At 56.1% G+C, this 14,750-nt stretch overlaps 1 protein-coding gene across 1 annotated transcript in view; it reads left to right on the forward strand.

The window, feature by feature from the left end:
* The window catches only part of IGDCC3 (immunoglobulin superfamily DCC subclass member 3), a 41,474-nt gene extending 29,588 nt beyond the window's left edge, over positions 1-11,886 (forward strand). Inside the window, exons 3-14 of the mRNA XM_067030718.1 lie at positions 4,002-4,146; positions 4,497-4,627; positions 5,065-5,202; positions 6,491-6,649; positions 7,862-8,027; positions 8,291-8,538; positions 8,742-8,906; positions 9,515-9,706; positions 9,860-9,964; positions 10,421-10,559; positions 10,719-10,938; positions 11,210-11,886. Coding sequence (XP_066886819.1) covers positions 4,002-4,146; positions 4,497-4,627; positions 5,065-5,202; positions 6,491-6,649; positions 7,862-8,027; positions 8,291-8,538; positions 8,742-8,906; positions 9,515-9,706; positions 9,860-9,964; positions 10,421-10,559; positions 10,719-10,938; positions 11,210-11,410 — 2,009 coding nt within the window. The 3' untranslated portion in view covers positions 11,411-11,886. The remainder of the gene's footprint in view (positions 1-4,001; positions 4,147-4,496; positions 4,628-5,064; positions 5,203-6,490; positions 6,650-7,861; positions 8,028-8,290; positions 8,539-8,741; positions 8,907-9,514; positions 9,707-9,859; positions 9,965-10,420; positions 10,560-10,718; positions 10,939-11,209) is intronic.
* Positions 11,887-14,750: the final 2,864 nt, after the last annotated feature.

Here is a 14,750-nt window from a genome sequence, read left to right on the forward strand (position 1 = left end):
CCTGTCACTCTCTCTGGTCCTCACACAGGAGGGGCATCCCAACACGACCCCCTCCCATAATGCAGCTTGAAGTGAGGAACCTGAAACGGCGCCTACCTGACCAAAAGGTGTGAGCAGGAAGATAAAGCATCGTTAGCCGCAAGCCACAGCACCACCTTCATGTCCACCAGCCCCATACACAGTGCTACCCACATTGGCCACAAATAGTGCCTCCACAGTGGTTAAGAACCCACCTGCCAATGCAAGGGACACGGGTTCGAGCCCTGGTCCAGGAAGATCCCACATGCCACGGAGCAACTAAGCCCGCGCGCCACAACTACTGAGCCTGTGCTCTAGAGCCCGTGAGCCACAACTACTGAGCCCGGGTGCCACAACTACTGAGCCCATGTGCCTAGAGCCCGTGCTCTGCAGCAAGAGAAGCCACCACAATGAGAAGCCCGTGCACTGCAACAAAGAGTAGCCCCTGCTCGCCGCAACTAGAGAAAACCCATGTGCAGCAACGAAGACCCAATGCAGCCAAAAATAAATAAAATAAATAAATTTTAATAATAATAATAATAATAAACTATTAACAAATAGTGCCTCCAGCCACTGTGCCCACCACTGTCAACCACACAGTGGCCTCCAGGATGACTTGCTCAAGGGTCAGCATTTTCTGAGGTCTAGTCCTCAGCCCCACATCCTCATGGTTGCCCAGGGACCCTCTCCCAGAGAGACACAATGAGGGACAGCTGGCTCCATGGCCTGCTCGTACAAGCCGGTGCAAAACAGACATGTAAACCAAACGTGTTCCCCCTCTGAGAGATCGGAGATCTAAGTGGCCCTGAGAAACTTTCTCCCCTGACTTCCTAAAGAAGTCAGCCGTGAACTCGGAGTGAGTGGACGAACTCGGAGTGAGCTCAGCTGAGTGTGGACAAAGGCCTGTAAAGGAAGGCGGCAGGAATCTGAGGTGGGAGGCCCTGCAGAGTACCTGTTCACCACTGCATCTGGAGGAAAGGACCAGCACTCCTATTATGAGAGGCAGGGTTCCCAGAGATGGGCCATCATGTATACTTTAAGCTCTAGGCAACTTCCCTTTAGCGATTAACTTGTAGCAAAAGCAATAGAATACAAAGGTTAAAGAAAAAGAAACAGATCCAACATGGAGTCAGGTTTGTTCTTCCCTTTTATACCCTGACACTGCCTGCCCATGGTCTCACTGCAATGCCCCAGGACACTGAAGGGATATACAGGGCTGACCCAAGGCTTGAGTAGGGGTGGGAAGAAGGGGAGGGAAGAAGGAGCCTCAGATAAAGAGGACCACACCCTCCTGTTGCACCACCTCCCTGGACCACACTGCATAACCAGCTGGGCTCCAAGAGATAGGACTGAGGAACCGTCTCGGGGGCTCACTCTCGTCCCTGCAACTTGTAACACAGTGCCAACTCGCAGTCAGTGAGAAGAGGCTGGCCCAGCCTGCAGTCTGCCCTGGGGTCACCAGTCCTTGGAGAGTGAAAAATTTGCTGGGGACACCCCAGCAGAGGGCTTGGGGCATGGAACTTCTGATTTGGGGCCAGTAGAGCCACCAGCTGGGCCTGGTTCTCAGTTTCCCCTTCATAAAATGAATGTGTTGGCTTTAGATGAGTGGTTTTCAAGCACTTTTAAAAGCAAAGCTACCCTTCAAATGAAATGTTTGGCAGAACTGCAATTAAGTAAAGCTAGAGAGGTTTAGCAAGGTGCTGCTCTGATGGAGGGGAGATGTGAAGCCCTAGGTGGGGAGGGGCCCCAGCTGCATCCCTGGGGACCCCTTGGCCTCTGTTGTACAGTGTGAAGGTGATCAGACTGGCTCCTTAGCTACTACCCCTTCCTGCTCGAGCATTCCTCTGCAGCGTCACATTCAACCCATGCTTTTTCATTGTTTAGTTTTAGGGGGAGAAAGAAGCTAGAGGCCAAACATTCTCCATCCAGAGCTCCCTGATGAGAAGCAGCCCTTTCCCTTGCATCTCTCCTCAGGCCAGCTCCTAGCTCTAGGCGCCTCCAGGGAGCCCAGAATGGGGGCTAGAAACACAAAAGGATTCGGGTTCCTTAATGAGGAGGCATCTGTAGTCAGCAGAGCCATTAGTCCCAGCCCCAAGTCCCTGGGGGGCTGCAAGCTTCTCTCCAGCTGGAGTGAGGAGGGGGCAGGCAGCTCCCCAGCTCCTGAAGGGCAGGGCTGGGTCGGGGGTGGGGGGCATAGACAGCTGACCCAGGAGCCGGGGTGCCCTCTTCGCTAGCTAGGCCTGCCTCCAGCCCTGCCCTCCTAGAGGTTGAGGCCTGGAAGCAGTAGAGGGGCCCTACCAGTGCCTCAGCCTCCTGCCCCCAAACCTCTGGGCTGACCTGCAGGCCCTTGGCCAAACACAGCCTTTGGCCTGAAACTGGGCAGGCTGACCTCACAGTGCTCCCTGGGGATCACCTCACTGAGCCTGATGGGGACACCAGCTGGGGCACTTGCCCCATCTCCCGCCCCTAGGGCCCCAAGGTGCCCTTTGTAAGGACTATACCTACACAGGGACATGTGTGATTGATTACCTACACAGAACAAGAATCACACACCAGCCACAGGAGCTGAGGGATACCCCCCTCCATTCACATCCAGCTTGGACACTCACACCACATACACAGAGGCAGCCATGTCCTCCTGACGAGCACAGCTCTGCACACACGTGCAAGGAGGCGCTCACACCCATCAGCCTTACTCCCAGGAGGCCCTGAAAGAGGAGGAGTCTGGGCTGGGGATTTTTATGCATGTTTATATTTAATGAACCACATGCAAATGAGATGGAGAATGTGCCACAAAAGAGTCAGCCCCCAGAGACTCTGGGAAGAAGGGCACAAAGGCTTGGCCTTTCTGAGCTGCCCTGGAGTCCTGAACAGACCGGTGGATTGAGGGCGCCTGAGACGGGGTGTGCCCACCCGCACCGGGGAGCCAGGAGCAGGAGCCGGGACAAGCTCCAGTGTCCCTGCTGCTGTGGGGAGAGGGAGGGCTCCTTCTGGGAGGGGACAACTGTCCCAGTTGATGGAGTGTTGGAGGGGAGGGGCTGCCTGCCTGGACAGATGGTGAGCCTCCTTCCCGCACTTGAAGCAAAGTGGATTTTAATGAAATCACAGCCCTGGTGCTGAAGCTGGGAACCCATGTGGGAGGGGCCCCTTCCCTGGGCTTTACAGGTTGGAGAGTAGGGATGGATGGGAGTGCGGGTGGGCAGGAACACTTCACCAGCCTAAAAGGGGATGGGGGGCGTGCACCACGGCCCCTCCCATGATCAGAGCTCAAGCATGGGGAGGCAGTCCCTGAATATTTATGACACATTGAAATGTAGATTGGTAGGTCTGACTGTCTTCTGAGAGGCTTGTCACCTTGGATGGTACACCACCTTCTTGGGGTACATTGAGAAGCTGCAGAAGAACTGGGGATAAGGGGGTGATGACGAAGGGCGAAGAAAGCCACTGGGTGCTGGTAACCAGGCTCTAACGAGCAGTGTCCCTGCTGGGTGACACTGGACTAATCGCTTCCCTTCTCTGTTTCCTATTCTGTAAAATGTACAGCATAATACTTAGCACTTGCATACCTTACAGGGAGTTTATAAAAATAAATCTGAAAGCAGCTGTAAAAGTGGAGAGCAGGCCTTGGGAGCAAGGCTTTTCTCTGACTGGCCTTCGTGGGTCCACAGCCCAAGATTTCCGTGTTAGAGGTTTATCATCCAAGAATTTGTCCAGACCTTTCTCAAAGTGTCCCAGCCCGGCCTATACCATCCCTTAGGGGGAGATGTTTTCCACAAGTAGGAGGCAGGGTAAGTGCTAATGTGCCCCCAGCAAGCTGTTGCCCTGCACCAGCCAGCTCAGCTCGGGGGAAGACACCCTGCCCCCTGAGCCGGGTGAGCTCCAGGGCTCCAGGACACAGGCCCGAGGCCCCCCATGCCCTCTCCCGTCCCCTCTGCATCTCAGCAGTGTGCCTTCCCCATACACATTTCCTTTTCTTTCTCCAGCCATGTCCGACTTCCACGTGCACCCTCAGGCTACCGTGGGTGAGGAGGGCGGTGTGGCCCGCTTCCAGTGCCAAATCCACGGGCTTCCCAAACCCCTGATCACCTGGGAGAAGAACAGAGTCCCCATTGACACAGACAATGAGAGGTGAGCCCCGGGTGGGGAAGGTGGAGGGGTGACCAAGAGGCAAGCCAGTCCAGTGTCTGGGCCTTGAAGGAGGCCTGCCTCTGGCCTCCGGGGTAGCGTTTCTGCACCTTTGTTGAGACTGAGTATCTGTGTGGTTTGTGGGCCCAGATTCAACACTTGAATGCATGCGAAGATCTGTGTGTGATTGTTGTCACAGGTGCATCCACCTGTGAGAGTCCCGTAGTGTGTCTGTGGTGACAAAAGTGACATTGGGATAGTGGCTGGGTCCTGGGCTGTGTCCGTGATGCTTAGTGACCCTGTGGCCAGTGGTGCTGTGCTTGCTTATGGTTGACCGTGCCCTTCCGCCACAGGTACACACTGCTGCCCAAGGGGGTCCTGCAGATCACAGGCCTTCAAGCTGAGGACAGCGGCGTCTTCCACTGTGTGGCCTCAAATGTCGCCAGTGTCCGGGTCAGCCATGGGGCCAGCCTCACTGTGTCAGGTGAGGGTCCTTGGCCCTGTTCTTCTCCCCACCCTCAAATCAGTCCCTCTTCAACAGAGCCCCAGAGCCTGGACAGCCAAGTGCATACAGAACACCTTGTGAGCACAAAGCTCTGTGCTCTTTGGGGTGAGGGTTCAGGAGGCATCCGAGGCCCCTCCCTGGCTCAGTTCTCCTTGAGGAAGCCCACTCTCTGCTTATGGGTGGTTGGGTGAGGGTGGCTCTCCCACCGCTGGAGACCCTGCAGGGCCTGACCGGAGAGATGAGTGTGAGCAACGTCTTGGGGCCGCTGGCTTCTCTCTACGCATGGGACCCCCTTCTGGGCTGGAGCTTGTCTCCCACCCCCCATGTCCTAGGCTGTGTATTGGGGGTGGGTGGGTGTGGTGAGGAGGTGGGAAGGGTCCCAGCTGAAGTGAAGAAATATGGCATCTTCCTCCCAGGCTCGGGCTCTGGGGCCTACAAGGAGCCTACGATCCTCGTGGGGCCTGAGAACCTCACCCTGACTGTGCACCAGACCGCCGTGCTCGAGTGTGTCGCCACGGGCAACCCGCGCCCCATTGTGTCCTGGAGCCGCCTGGGTGAGCCCCATCCTGCAGCCCCTGCCTCTCCCACCCCTGGGAGGGCCAGTCTCTTCACCCAGCTCAGGGGGGAGCTTGGAATCCTGTTTGTTCTCCGTGGGGGTCCATTCTCGTGGAGGCCTGGGGAGGGGGTGGGTTCCCCTCTCCTTGGCAGGACCAGGGAGGTCTGCCTGCCCACTGCATTCTCCCTCCCTCTGTGCAGATGGCTTAGCTCCCCAGGTTACCTCGTCCAGTCCCGGCAGTCCTGCGCCAGCTCCCCTCCCCCGTGCTCCCCTCACTCTAGGCATCTCCACTGGGCCCTCCAGAACCTCTCTGCAGCTCTCTGCACCCCTAGTCTCTTTCCTGTCCGGCTCATCTCTGCCCTCTACACCCTGGCCATCCTCCCCAGTGATGCAACCCCAAACCCCTCAAAATCTCAGCCAGTTGTCACATCCTCTCCCTGGGCCCCCCAGTCTCTAACCTGGCCCCCTAAATCCCCAGCCTAAATCCCTAGGCAGCTGAAGGAGAGAAATGAAAGGGTGCAGATGGGCCCACATTGTCTGAGTGGAAAGGTCACTGGGGGAAGGAGAGTCTGGAGGGGATGGGGTGGGGTCGCATTCACAAGGAGACTGTGCCACATTGTAGCAGCTGAGTGATCCGGGAAGGAGGGGGCAGCAGGCAGGATAATGGAGTAGATTTCACCACTTCAGGGACTGAATGGGGAGCTGTCTCCTCGCATTCTGACTGTGCTAATCTGATCCTGGGTTGGGGGGAGGGCCCGGGGACTGGGAGAGGCTGGAAAGAGTGGCCTCACCATTAGGAGGAGCCCATAGGCCCTGCAAGGACCATCTGGTGCAACATTTCCCAAAGTGAAATCTGCAAGGGGAAAGAATGGCTTGGTGGTCTAACAAACCAGATCCCTTTGCTGCGGGACTTCTCAGAGCCTTTATATTAAGGCGCATTGTGACAGTCAAGGAGTGGAATGGATATCTGACCAAGGAACTTTTTTCAGGAGAGACAAATCAAGCTGGGAAATGTCCATGTAACCCAAACCCCTTACTTTCCTGTTTGAGAAACTGAGGGGAAGGGACCTGAAGGTCACCAGTGAGGCAGTGACAGTGTGAGGATCAGGAGCCAGTTCTCTCCTGCTGGGTGAGAGTTTTCTGTGCTGCTCTAGCCGCCTCCACAATGCCATGCTGCTCAGAGGGAAGAGTCAAAGACTGGGGCTCCCTGGAAGATTGATGGTGGCCGATTCCAAGTCTGGACAGTCCTGCACACCTACCTCCCTGACCCTCCCCTTCCTCTTCAGATGGTCGCCCCATTGGGGTGGAGGGCATCCAGGTGCTGGGCACGGGGAACCTCATCATCTCAGACGTGACGGTCCAGCACTCGGGCGTCTACGTCTGCGCAGCCAACAGGCCCGGCACCCGGGTGAGGAGGACGGCACAGGGCCGGCTGGTGGTGCAAGGTACGGACCTCCCCACCCCGCATTCCCTGCCTCATCGACATCCCTGGCCCAAGCCCAGTGCCGTGTACTCACCCACTTTCCTATCCTTGCCCTAACCTTGCCCCTGCCCCCTCTCCAGGGCCCCAGCCCAGGCCAAAGGCAGCAGCTCTCTCTCTCTCTCTCTCCCCCTCCCCCAGGAATGTGTATGTTGGGAATGCAAGGACATTCTTGGTCACTGGCCCCTCCAGGTGCCATCGCCACCCCCCAGTCATTTCCACTTTGTCATCTCAGCTGGTCTCCCCCACCTGTGTCACCCCCTTGTGTCCCTCCCTCCACGTGCTGTTCTCATTCACACGTGTGGCACTTCCACGCTCACACCTGCCTGCACACTCTCAGTGTTTGTCATTTCACACTCTCACACCCCAGCTCCTGACACACACACACACACACACACACACACACACACACACACACACAGAGCTGGCCTCCACTCCCAAGGTATGTGGGGCCTCTGCAGCTGACCAGGTCATTCTGTCCATCCTCCCGCCCTGGGGCTCAACTGTCTCCTTGAACAGTCTTGGAGTCCCATTCTCAGGGGTTTTCTGTGGTTGTTCCCTCCCAGAGAGGTGGGAGAGGGGGGAATTAGGAACTTAAATGCCCATTTGTTTAGCATTCCATGTGCTGTTAATCTGTCCAAGTGAAAGTGATGGAGCATTTCATTTCTCTGGTGTTAATGGAAGTTTGAGGCTTGGGATTGGAGGAGAGTGGAATTGAACGTAGGGGTGAGGGGGGCGGGTACTGAGGGCTCATCCATCTCCCAGTCATTACTGGCCTTCGGCCTTCAAGGTGCAGCCAAACCTATTAGCACATTTATTTATTTAACAATTTCCTGAACAGGGAGCTCAGCTTGATTGCTTTCGGATACAAATGTCAGTCTTTTAAATAGTCATTAAAATGGAGTCCTCTCTTGGGTCTGCCTCTCTGGGGTGGAGGGATGTGAGAGCTGCCACCATCTCCCAGAGGCTAGGCTGGGGGTGGAGGGTGGGCCCCACCTGGAGGATTCGCCCCGGGGCAGGGTGGGTGTGTATGTCCCCTACCCACTTGTTCCCTGCAGACCTCTGGCCCTACCCACTTCCCCTTCCTCCATCCTTCACTCACAGCTGTCCCCTCCCTGTCCACCTGACCCCTCGTGACCCTTATGCTTCTCTGTGCCCACCCCCACCCCAACTCCAGCCCCAGCAGAGTTTGTCCAGCACCCACAGTCCATCTCCAGGCCAGCTGGGACCACAGCCATGTTCACCTGCCAAGCCCAGGGTGAGCCGCCCCCTCATGTGACGTGGTTGAAGAATGGACAGGTGCTGGGGCCAGGAGGCCACGTCAGGCTCAAGAATAACAACAGGCACGTGTGTGGTGTGTGTGCCGGAGTGAGGCCCAGACGGTAGGAGACTGTGCATCTCCTACCAGGGAAGAACACTAAACTGGGGGTCTGGAGACTTGGGTTTGAGTCCCAGGTCTGCCCCTAACTTGCTGAGAAATCTCAGACAAGCCTATTGTCTTCTGGAGGGGCTCAGTTTCTCCATCTTTCAAATGGGGAGATTTGGCCAACCTCCAAGTGATACTCTGGAAGGAGGAAGGGATCTGAGGCTCTCCCTCCCCCCGCAGCACCCTGACCATTTCTGGAATCGGCCCTGAAGATGAGGCCATTTACCAGTGTATGGCCGAGAACAGCGCTGGCTCCTCTCAGGCCAGCGCCAGGCTGACTGTGCTGTGGGCCGAGGGCCTGCCCGGGCCCCCCGTCAACGTGCAGGCGGTCTCTGTGTCGTCCACTGAGGTCCGCGTGTCCTGGACCGAGCCCCTGGTCAACACCAAGGAGATCATCGGCTATGTCCTGCACATCAGGAAGGCTGCCGGTGGGTGGGGCCCAGGAGGGCAAGGCTGCCTCTGCATCCCCTTCCTCTTACTCACTGTTTCTCATCCCCCTCGATCCCACACGTGCTGACCCAACACCTTCCCTCTTTCTCCCGGCTGCACCCTGGCTGCCCTCATTTCACCAGTGTGGGTAGGATTTCCCTCATGCCCCTTTAATCCCCTGCCCTACCCTTGGCCTCCCCAGACCCACCAGAGCTGGAGTATCAGGAAGCAGTCAGCAAGAGCACCTTTCAGCACCTGGTGAGCGACCTGGAGCCCTCCACTGCCTACAGCTTCTACATCAAAGCTTACACGCCCCGGGGGGCCAGCTCAGCCTCTGCCCCCACCCTGGCCAGCACTCTAGGTGAAGGTGAGGTCTGGGTGTGGAGTACAAAACCACAGACACTCAGGGTATTAGGGCAGAACCCCTGTGCACCGTTGTTCAGGTTGTGCGCTGCAGAGTGCTTCGCCCTGAGGCTGAGTCGGGGCTGGGTCTACTTGGAGGAAGGGGTGTCCTTTTCTTTTTTCTTTTTTTAAAAAACCTGACAACACTTTATTTCTTATTTTTTTCTTTTTGGTTGCACTGCATCTTCATTGCTGTGTGTGAGCTTCAGTAGTTGTGGCACGTAGGCTCAGTAGTTGTGGCTCGTGGGCTCTAGAGCACAGGCTCAGTAGTTGTGGCACACAGGCTTAGTTGCTCCATGGCATGTGGGATCTTCCTGGACCAGGGATAGAACCCGTGTCCCCTGCATTGGCAGGCAGATTCTTAGCCACTGGACCACCAGGGAAGTCCCAGGGGTGTCGTTTTCTAATTCACATAAAGGTGCTATTTGAGCAAGCAGAGTCCCTGGGTTAGAGGTCAGAGAGCGGTCAGGCTCTCGGTTGGGGAGGAGGGGTGTCTGGGTCATTGGTAACAGGTGGAAGGGTAGAGCTTCAACCACCAAGTCCTCACATCTCGGCCTCCTTCTCCGCCTACAGCTCCCGCCCCACCCCCACTGTCAGTACGAGTCCTGGGCAGCTCCACCCTGCAGCTGCTGTGGGAGCCCTGGCCCCGGCTGGCCCAGCACGAGGGTGGCTTCAAGCTGTTTTACCGCCCAGCAAGCAAGGCCTCCTTCACTGGCCCCATCCTGCTGCCTGGAACTGTCTCCTCTTACAACCTCAGCCAGCTCGGTGAGGCGGACACGGCTGGGGCTTGGGGAGCTGGGCAGGGGTGTGATGCCTGGTGCCAGGAGGTGGTTCACAGAGGTCTCCTCCAGTTCACCCCGGGGACAGCCGCCTGGTGGGGCCAGGGGTGGTCCCTCAGCATCCTGGCCTTCCCCCCAGACCCCACTGCAGTGTACGAGGTGAAGCTGCTCGCTTACAACCAGCATGGGGATGGCAATGCCACAGTCCGCTTCGTGTCTTTGAGGGGAGCATCTGAGAGGACAGGTGAGGGCTGGGGATGGGGTCTGGCTAAAGACTGGCCCTCAGGAAGAGAGGCTGAGCGGGGAGGGGAGCAGGCATCCAGGGAAAGCAAGAGGGTAGAACAGTACATGCAGCCCTGGAGAACATAGGCTTAGACCTGAGTTTGATGTTTGGCTGTGTGACCTTGTGCAAGTTACTTAACCTCTCTGAGCCCCAGTTTTCTCCTTCGTAAAACAGGGATAGTAATACCTGCTTTATAGAACTGTATGGAGGATGACATGAAATGGTCCATGTAAAGTGTTATTCCTAGTATTTGGCACAAAGTTAGTGCTCAGTAACTGGTAAAAAGAACCTAAAGGTTGGGCTGGGGTCCCATTGACAAGGGCAAATCATATGTCGAGCAGCCGAGGGAGAAGTAACCCTCAAGGGCTGGGTGTTTGGAAGCCACAGCCCCCAACCTGCCGCTGCTTCCACCCCCAGCCCTGAGCCCACCATGTGACTGCCGGAAGGAGGAGGCCACCAACCAGACGTCTACCACAGGCATCGTCATCGGCATCCACATCGGGGTCACCTGCATCATCTTCTGTGTCCTCTTCCTCTTATTCGGCCAAAGGGGCAGGTGCGTCCTGGGCCAGGGTGAGGGGGCTGGGCCAGCATGGGGTGGGCAGGCCTGGAGCAGGAAAACCACAGGGGAAGCAGGGTTTGGGGGCCCATGTCTCCATCCTTTTGTTCTTGCTCCTCCCACATCCCTCCCCCTAACTCTTGGCTCACCCCCTAGGGTCCTCTTGTGTAAGGATGTAGAAAACCAGCTCTCCCCTCCTCAGGGCCCCCGGAGCCAGAGGGACCCTGGCGTCCTGGCCCTGAATGGGGCGGGACGGGGAGAGCGGGGCCAGCTGGGCCGAGACGGGAAACGTGTGGACATGAAGGAACTGGAGCAGCTATTTCCCCAAGCGGGGGCCATGGGGCAGCCCGACCCCAGACCTAACCCCAGACCCACGGTGAGTGCCCCCCTGCCAGCCAACCCCCTCCTTCAGGCTCCACCCTCCTCACCTTGGTCACAGGCCTTGGTCACCAGCCTCTGCCAAGCTGCAGGGCTTCTCCAGGCACAAGACTGGTGGCTGGTGCTTCTCTCTGTGCCCCTGGGTCAGGCAGAGAAGCCTGGAGACAGAACCCCTGAGTGGGATTGGCTCCAGAGCCTGACCTTCTGGCTGGGGGCTCATGGGCCTGTGGCCCTCCTGCTGACGCCTGCGTGACTGGCGCTTTCCCCAGCAGGACCCCGAGGCCCCTGCCCTGTGTGAGGAGACCCAGTTCTCCATGCTGCCGCTTCAGGGGTTCGGGCTCCTGGAGGAGATGACGTCGGAGGCCAAGGCCCCCTGTGTAGGCCCCCTTGCTGCCCTGCCACCCCAGGACACAGGCCCCGGCCTCCTGAGTGAAGGACCAGCCGCCCTGCCAGCTCGCTCGGGACAGTAGCCAGTGTCCGGGAGGCTCTGGAGGGAGCAACCCCCCATTCTCAGGTCAAAGGCAAGATTTCTCCTGTCATGTGGGATTCGGATGGGGGCTTCCCAGCATTTCTGTCCTGACTGCTCCTCTGATTGTCAAGACTTAAGTAGCCTTGGCAAGGGACCTCCTGCAAGGACCCGGAGGGGTTCCTGCAGGAGCCCCTCCCTTGGGCCAAGGCCCCCCTAGCCTCTGCCTGGTACCCACATGACTTGGAACTGAACTAACATTTTTCTTTAAAAAAAGAACAAACTTAAAATTTAAAAAAAGAGAGGGAAAGAGAAGAGAGAGAAAGGTGAATTAGACTCCAAACATGTGCCCCTGCTGTGGCTGGGCCCCTGACACTGTCACCCTCCACGACTTGTTTTCTCAGGATGGATTTTTGCTGTTTTGGCTCTCAGCACCTACCTCAGCCGGAATGAATGTCCTCAGGGGAGTGGGGCTGTGGCCTCAGCCCCCCGCCCCACAGAGCCCCGAATGTACTCCTACCTCGAGCCCCTTTAGGGGCACCCCCTGTCCCTCCCCATGTTGTCCAGAGTTTAGGAAAAAAAAAAAAAAAAAGCAAAAAAAAAAGCACTTCCCCATTTCCAGGTGTGAAAGAAAATGTCTACCTCGAGGCTCGCTGGCTCTCGGGCCTGTGCTGTATCATTGGACCCTCCCTCCTGGGTCCTCACCAAGGGTGGGCTTCTCGGGGCCTGCAGAAAGAAAGATGGAATTGGTCAAAGAAAATGTGAAAAAAAAAAAAAAGCCAAAAATAAGAGGAGAATTTGTTCCTGGGAACAGAAACTAGCCACTTCCCAGCACGCTGCCGGTGCTCTGTCTTGTCTGCCTGTCCACTCCCATTTTGACCCTCTCCACCAACTCATCCTTGACCGGGACCCCCAGGACCCTCTCTGCATGTGGGCCTTGGGAGGGTGGGCTGTCACCCCACAGCCTGCCTCCTGTCCTGCCCACAGAGCCGCTGGAGCAGACTGGCCTCCGGAATGTACTCTGTGTGTGTGTGTGTGCAAGGGGGGGTTCCCAGCCCACTGTCCCATGGGACACTGCCAGCTGGACCCAGCCCCTGGACAGTGGAACAACCAATGTCAGCAGATGTGGCCGGAAGCTATTTTTCTATAAGGTGTGTTTAAGGATTTATGTTCTTGTGACTTCTTGTTTCTCTTTTCTGTTGTGTTGTTCTTTGAAAGACTTAAAGATGAAGAAAAAAAAAAAAAAAAAAAAACCAAGGAAACAAATACCTATTTTTGGTTACACTCAGAAACATTTTTTTAAATAGCAGAAAGAAAACTTCTTTTTAAAGGAAAAAAATGTGCATTCCTTAAGTATGAGATTAGACCATAAAGTCCCTGACCCCCAACCCTCTAGGGACCCCCACCCCAAACTTTAGTGAATTAGCTGAAGAAGGTACACTTGGTGGTGTTTTCCTGGAAGACTGCAGTTTCATCTGTGTGGACTCGGGGAAGGTTATCGTCCCTTCTCCCCAGTACTGGGCCTGAGCCCAGGGCGCCTCAAACCTCCCAGGCAGTGCCCCTTGGTTCCTGCAGTGACTTCTCTGCACCTCCTTTCATCCTGGAACCCCTTCTCCCAAGGGAAGTGAGGGTCTGAGGGAGGGGGGCCACCTGGCCTGTCTTGGGTTTTATCACACTCATTTTGACTGAATAAAAGTCCTGTTGCCAAAGTGGATCTCGGGTGTTTTGGTGGTTGTGTCAGGTCCTGGGGCAGGGGTGGGAGTGCTGGGATTAGGGGAGCCAGGGTGGCGAGCCAGGTGGACCCTGACAGGGTCAGAGCCCGTGGTGGTAACAGCAGACCCCGGGGTACTACTTACAGTCACCGTGCATGCTGGGTCTTCTCCACAGGTGGGGAGGCTGCCTAGGTCCTCACAGCCCCCTGGGAGGTCGATGTTCTAGTTATCATCATCTCCCCTTACAGATGATGAAACTGAGAAAGGATAAGAGAAATGAAGGAAACAATCCTAAATCTCACACTGCCAGTCTCAGCAGGATCAGAGTTTGTGTCTGGGCCAGGTCTCCAGGTTCCAGAGTCTGCATTCTGACCACTGCTTGTGCCTCCTTAGCTGGCAGTGAGGGATCCGAGACCAGTCCTTCGGCCCTTTAGTGACAGACCACCAGTACTGAGCCAGCTGCTGGGCGGGGCTATATGCTTTTCATGCACTCTCTATGAGAAAGGACTGTTTTCCTCCCCATCCTGAAGTTGAGGAAACTGGGGCTCTGACTGGGTGACTGTCTTCAGAGCACACAGCCAGACCCTCTCTCCAGTCCAGGCTCCTGAAGCCAGGTATCTGGGGCTGCCAAGGCTGAGGATAGACCACGAGAGACTTGGCTTAAAGGTGTTGTGCTGACAAAGATCAGGAGGTCTCAGCGGGCCTCGAGCTTAGTAAGAGGCAATGGTGTAATGAAACTGCTTAGACTGTCAGTGTCCCCTCTGCTGCTGAAATGGAAAGCCAGGGCTCACCCCTGGGAGGCTCTGCAAGTCTGGAGGGTGGGGTTCTGCAGGATGGGGTTCTATACCCAGAGGCATCTTTTGAGAGGATAGTGGTTTGCAAGCTGAGTTCTCCAGCTCTGGCTAGGGGCCTGGGGGAGCCTCCCTGCCCAGCCTCACCTAGAGCAGCTCTATTTTTACCTGTCTTACATGTTAGACTCCCCATGAGATTTCATTTGAAAACAGGATACTGCTTCTAAAAGAAACATTTGAAAGCCCCTGGCCTGGCACTTCTGGAAGAGGCCAGAAGGGGTGGTTGGGGCCAATGTCAGACCAAAAACAGTGATAGTGCTGTGGATGCTGACCTGAGAAAGAGAAGTCTGAGACCGCCATGGTACCTGTCCTGAGTCTTGGGGGCAGTGGTTGATTGATTTTCCCAGAGGAAAGAACTAAGTCCACATGTAGACATAATGCCTCACCTTTCTTTACACAGAACTCCACAAACACAGAAATTGTTCATCAACCTAAGCCAAGAACCACCTGGGGAGGTGATGGTTTGTCATGTGGTGGAGCAGACGGTGAGGGGATGGGAGAGCAGACCAGGTAACTTCCAGTGCCCCTGTCCCTCCAGAGTCCAAGATGCTAGTACCTCCCCCAGGGAGGGACCCAGAAACCTTAAAAAAACCACCTAATATGACTCATGTAGATGTATGCAAATTGCACACAAATCACATGCAAATACAGGAAGGGCCTATTCTAACAAGGGCCTGAACTAGGCTATGGTAAAGGGAGAAGCAGGGTTCCAATTAGGAAGTTTAGCAGAAATTGGTATCAGCTGAGTGGCCTAGCTGGAATCTGGGTCCTGAGGTCTCAA

This window comes from Kogia breviceps, chromosome 3 (genome assembly GCF_026419965.1).
Source record: "Kogia breviceps isolate mKogBre1 chromosome 3, mKogBre1 haplotype 1, whole genome shotgun sequence".
NCBI classification, from domain to species: domain Eukaryota; kingdom Metazoa; phylum Chordata; class Mammalia; order Artiodactyla; family Physeteridae; genus Kogia; species Kogia breviceps.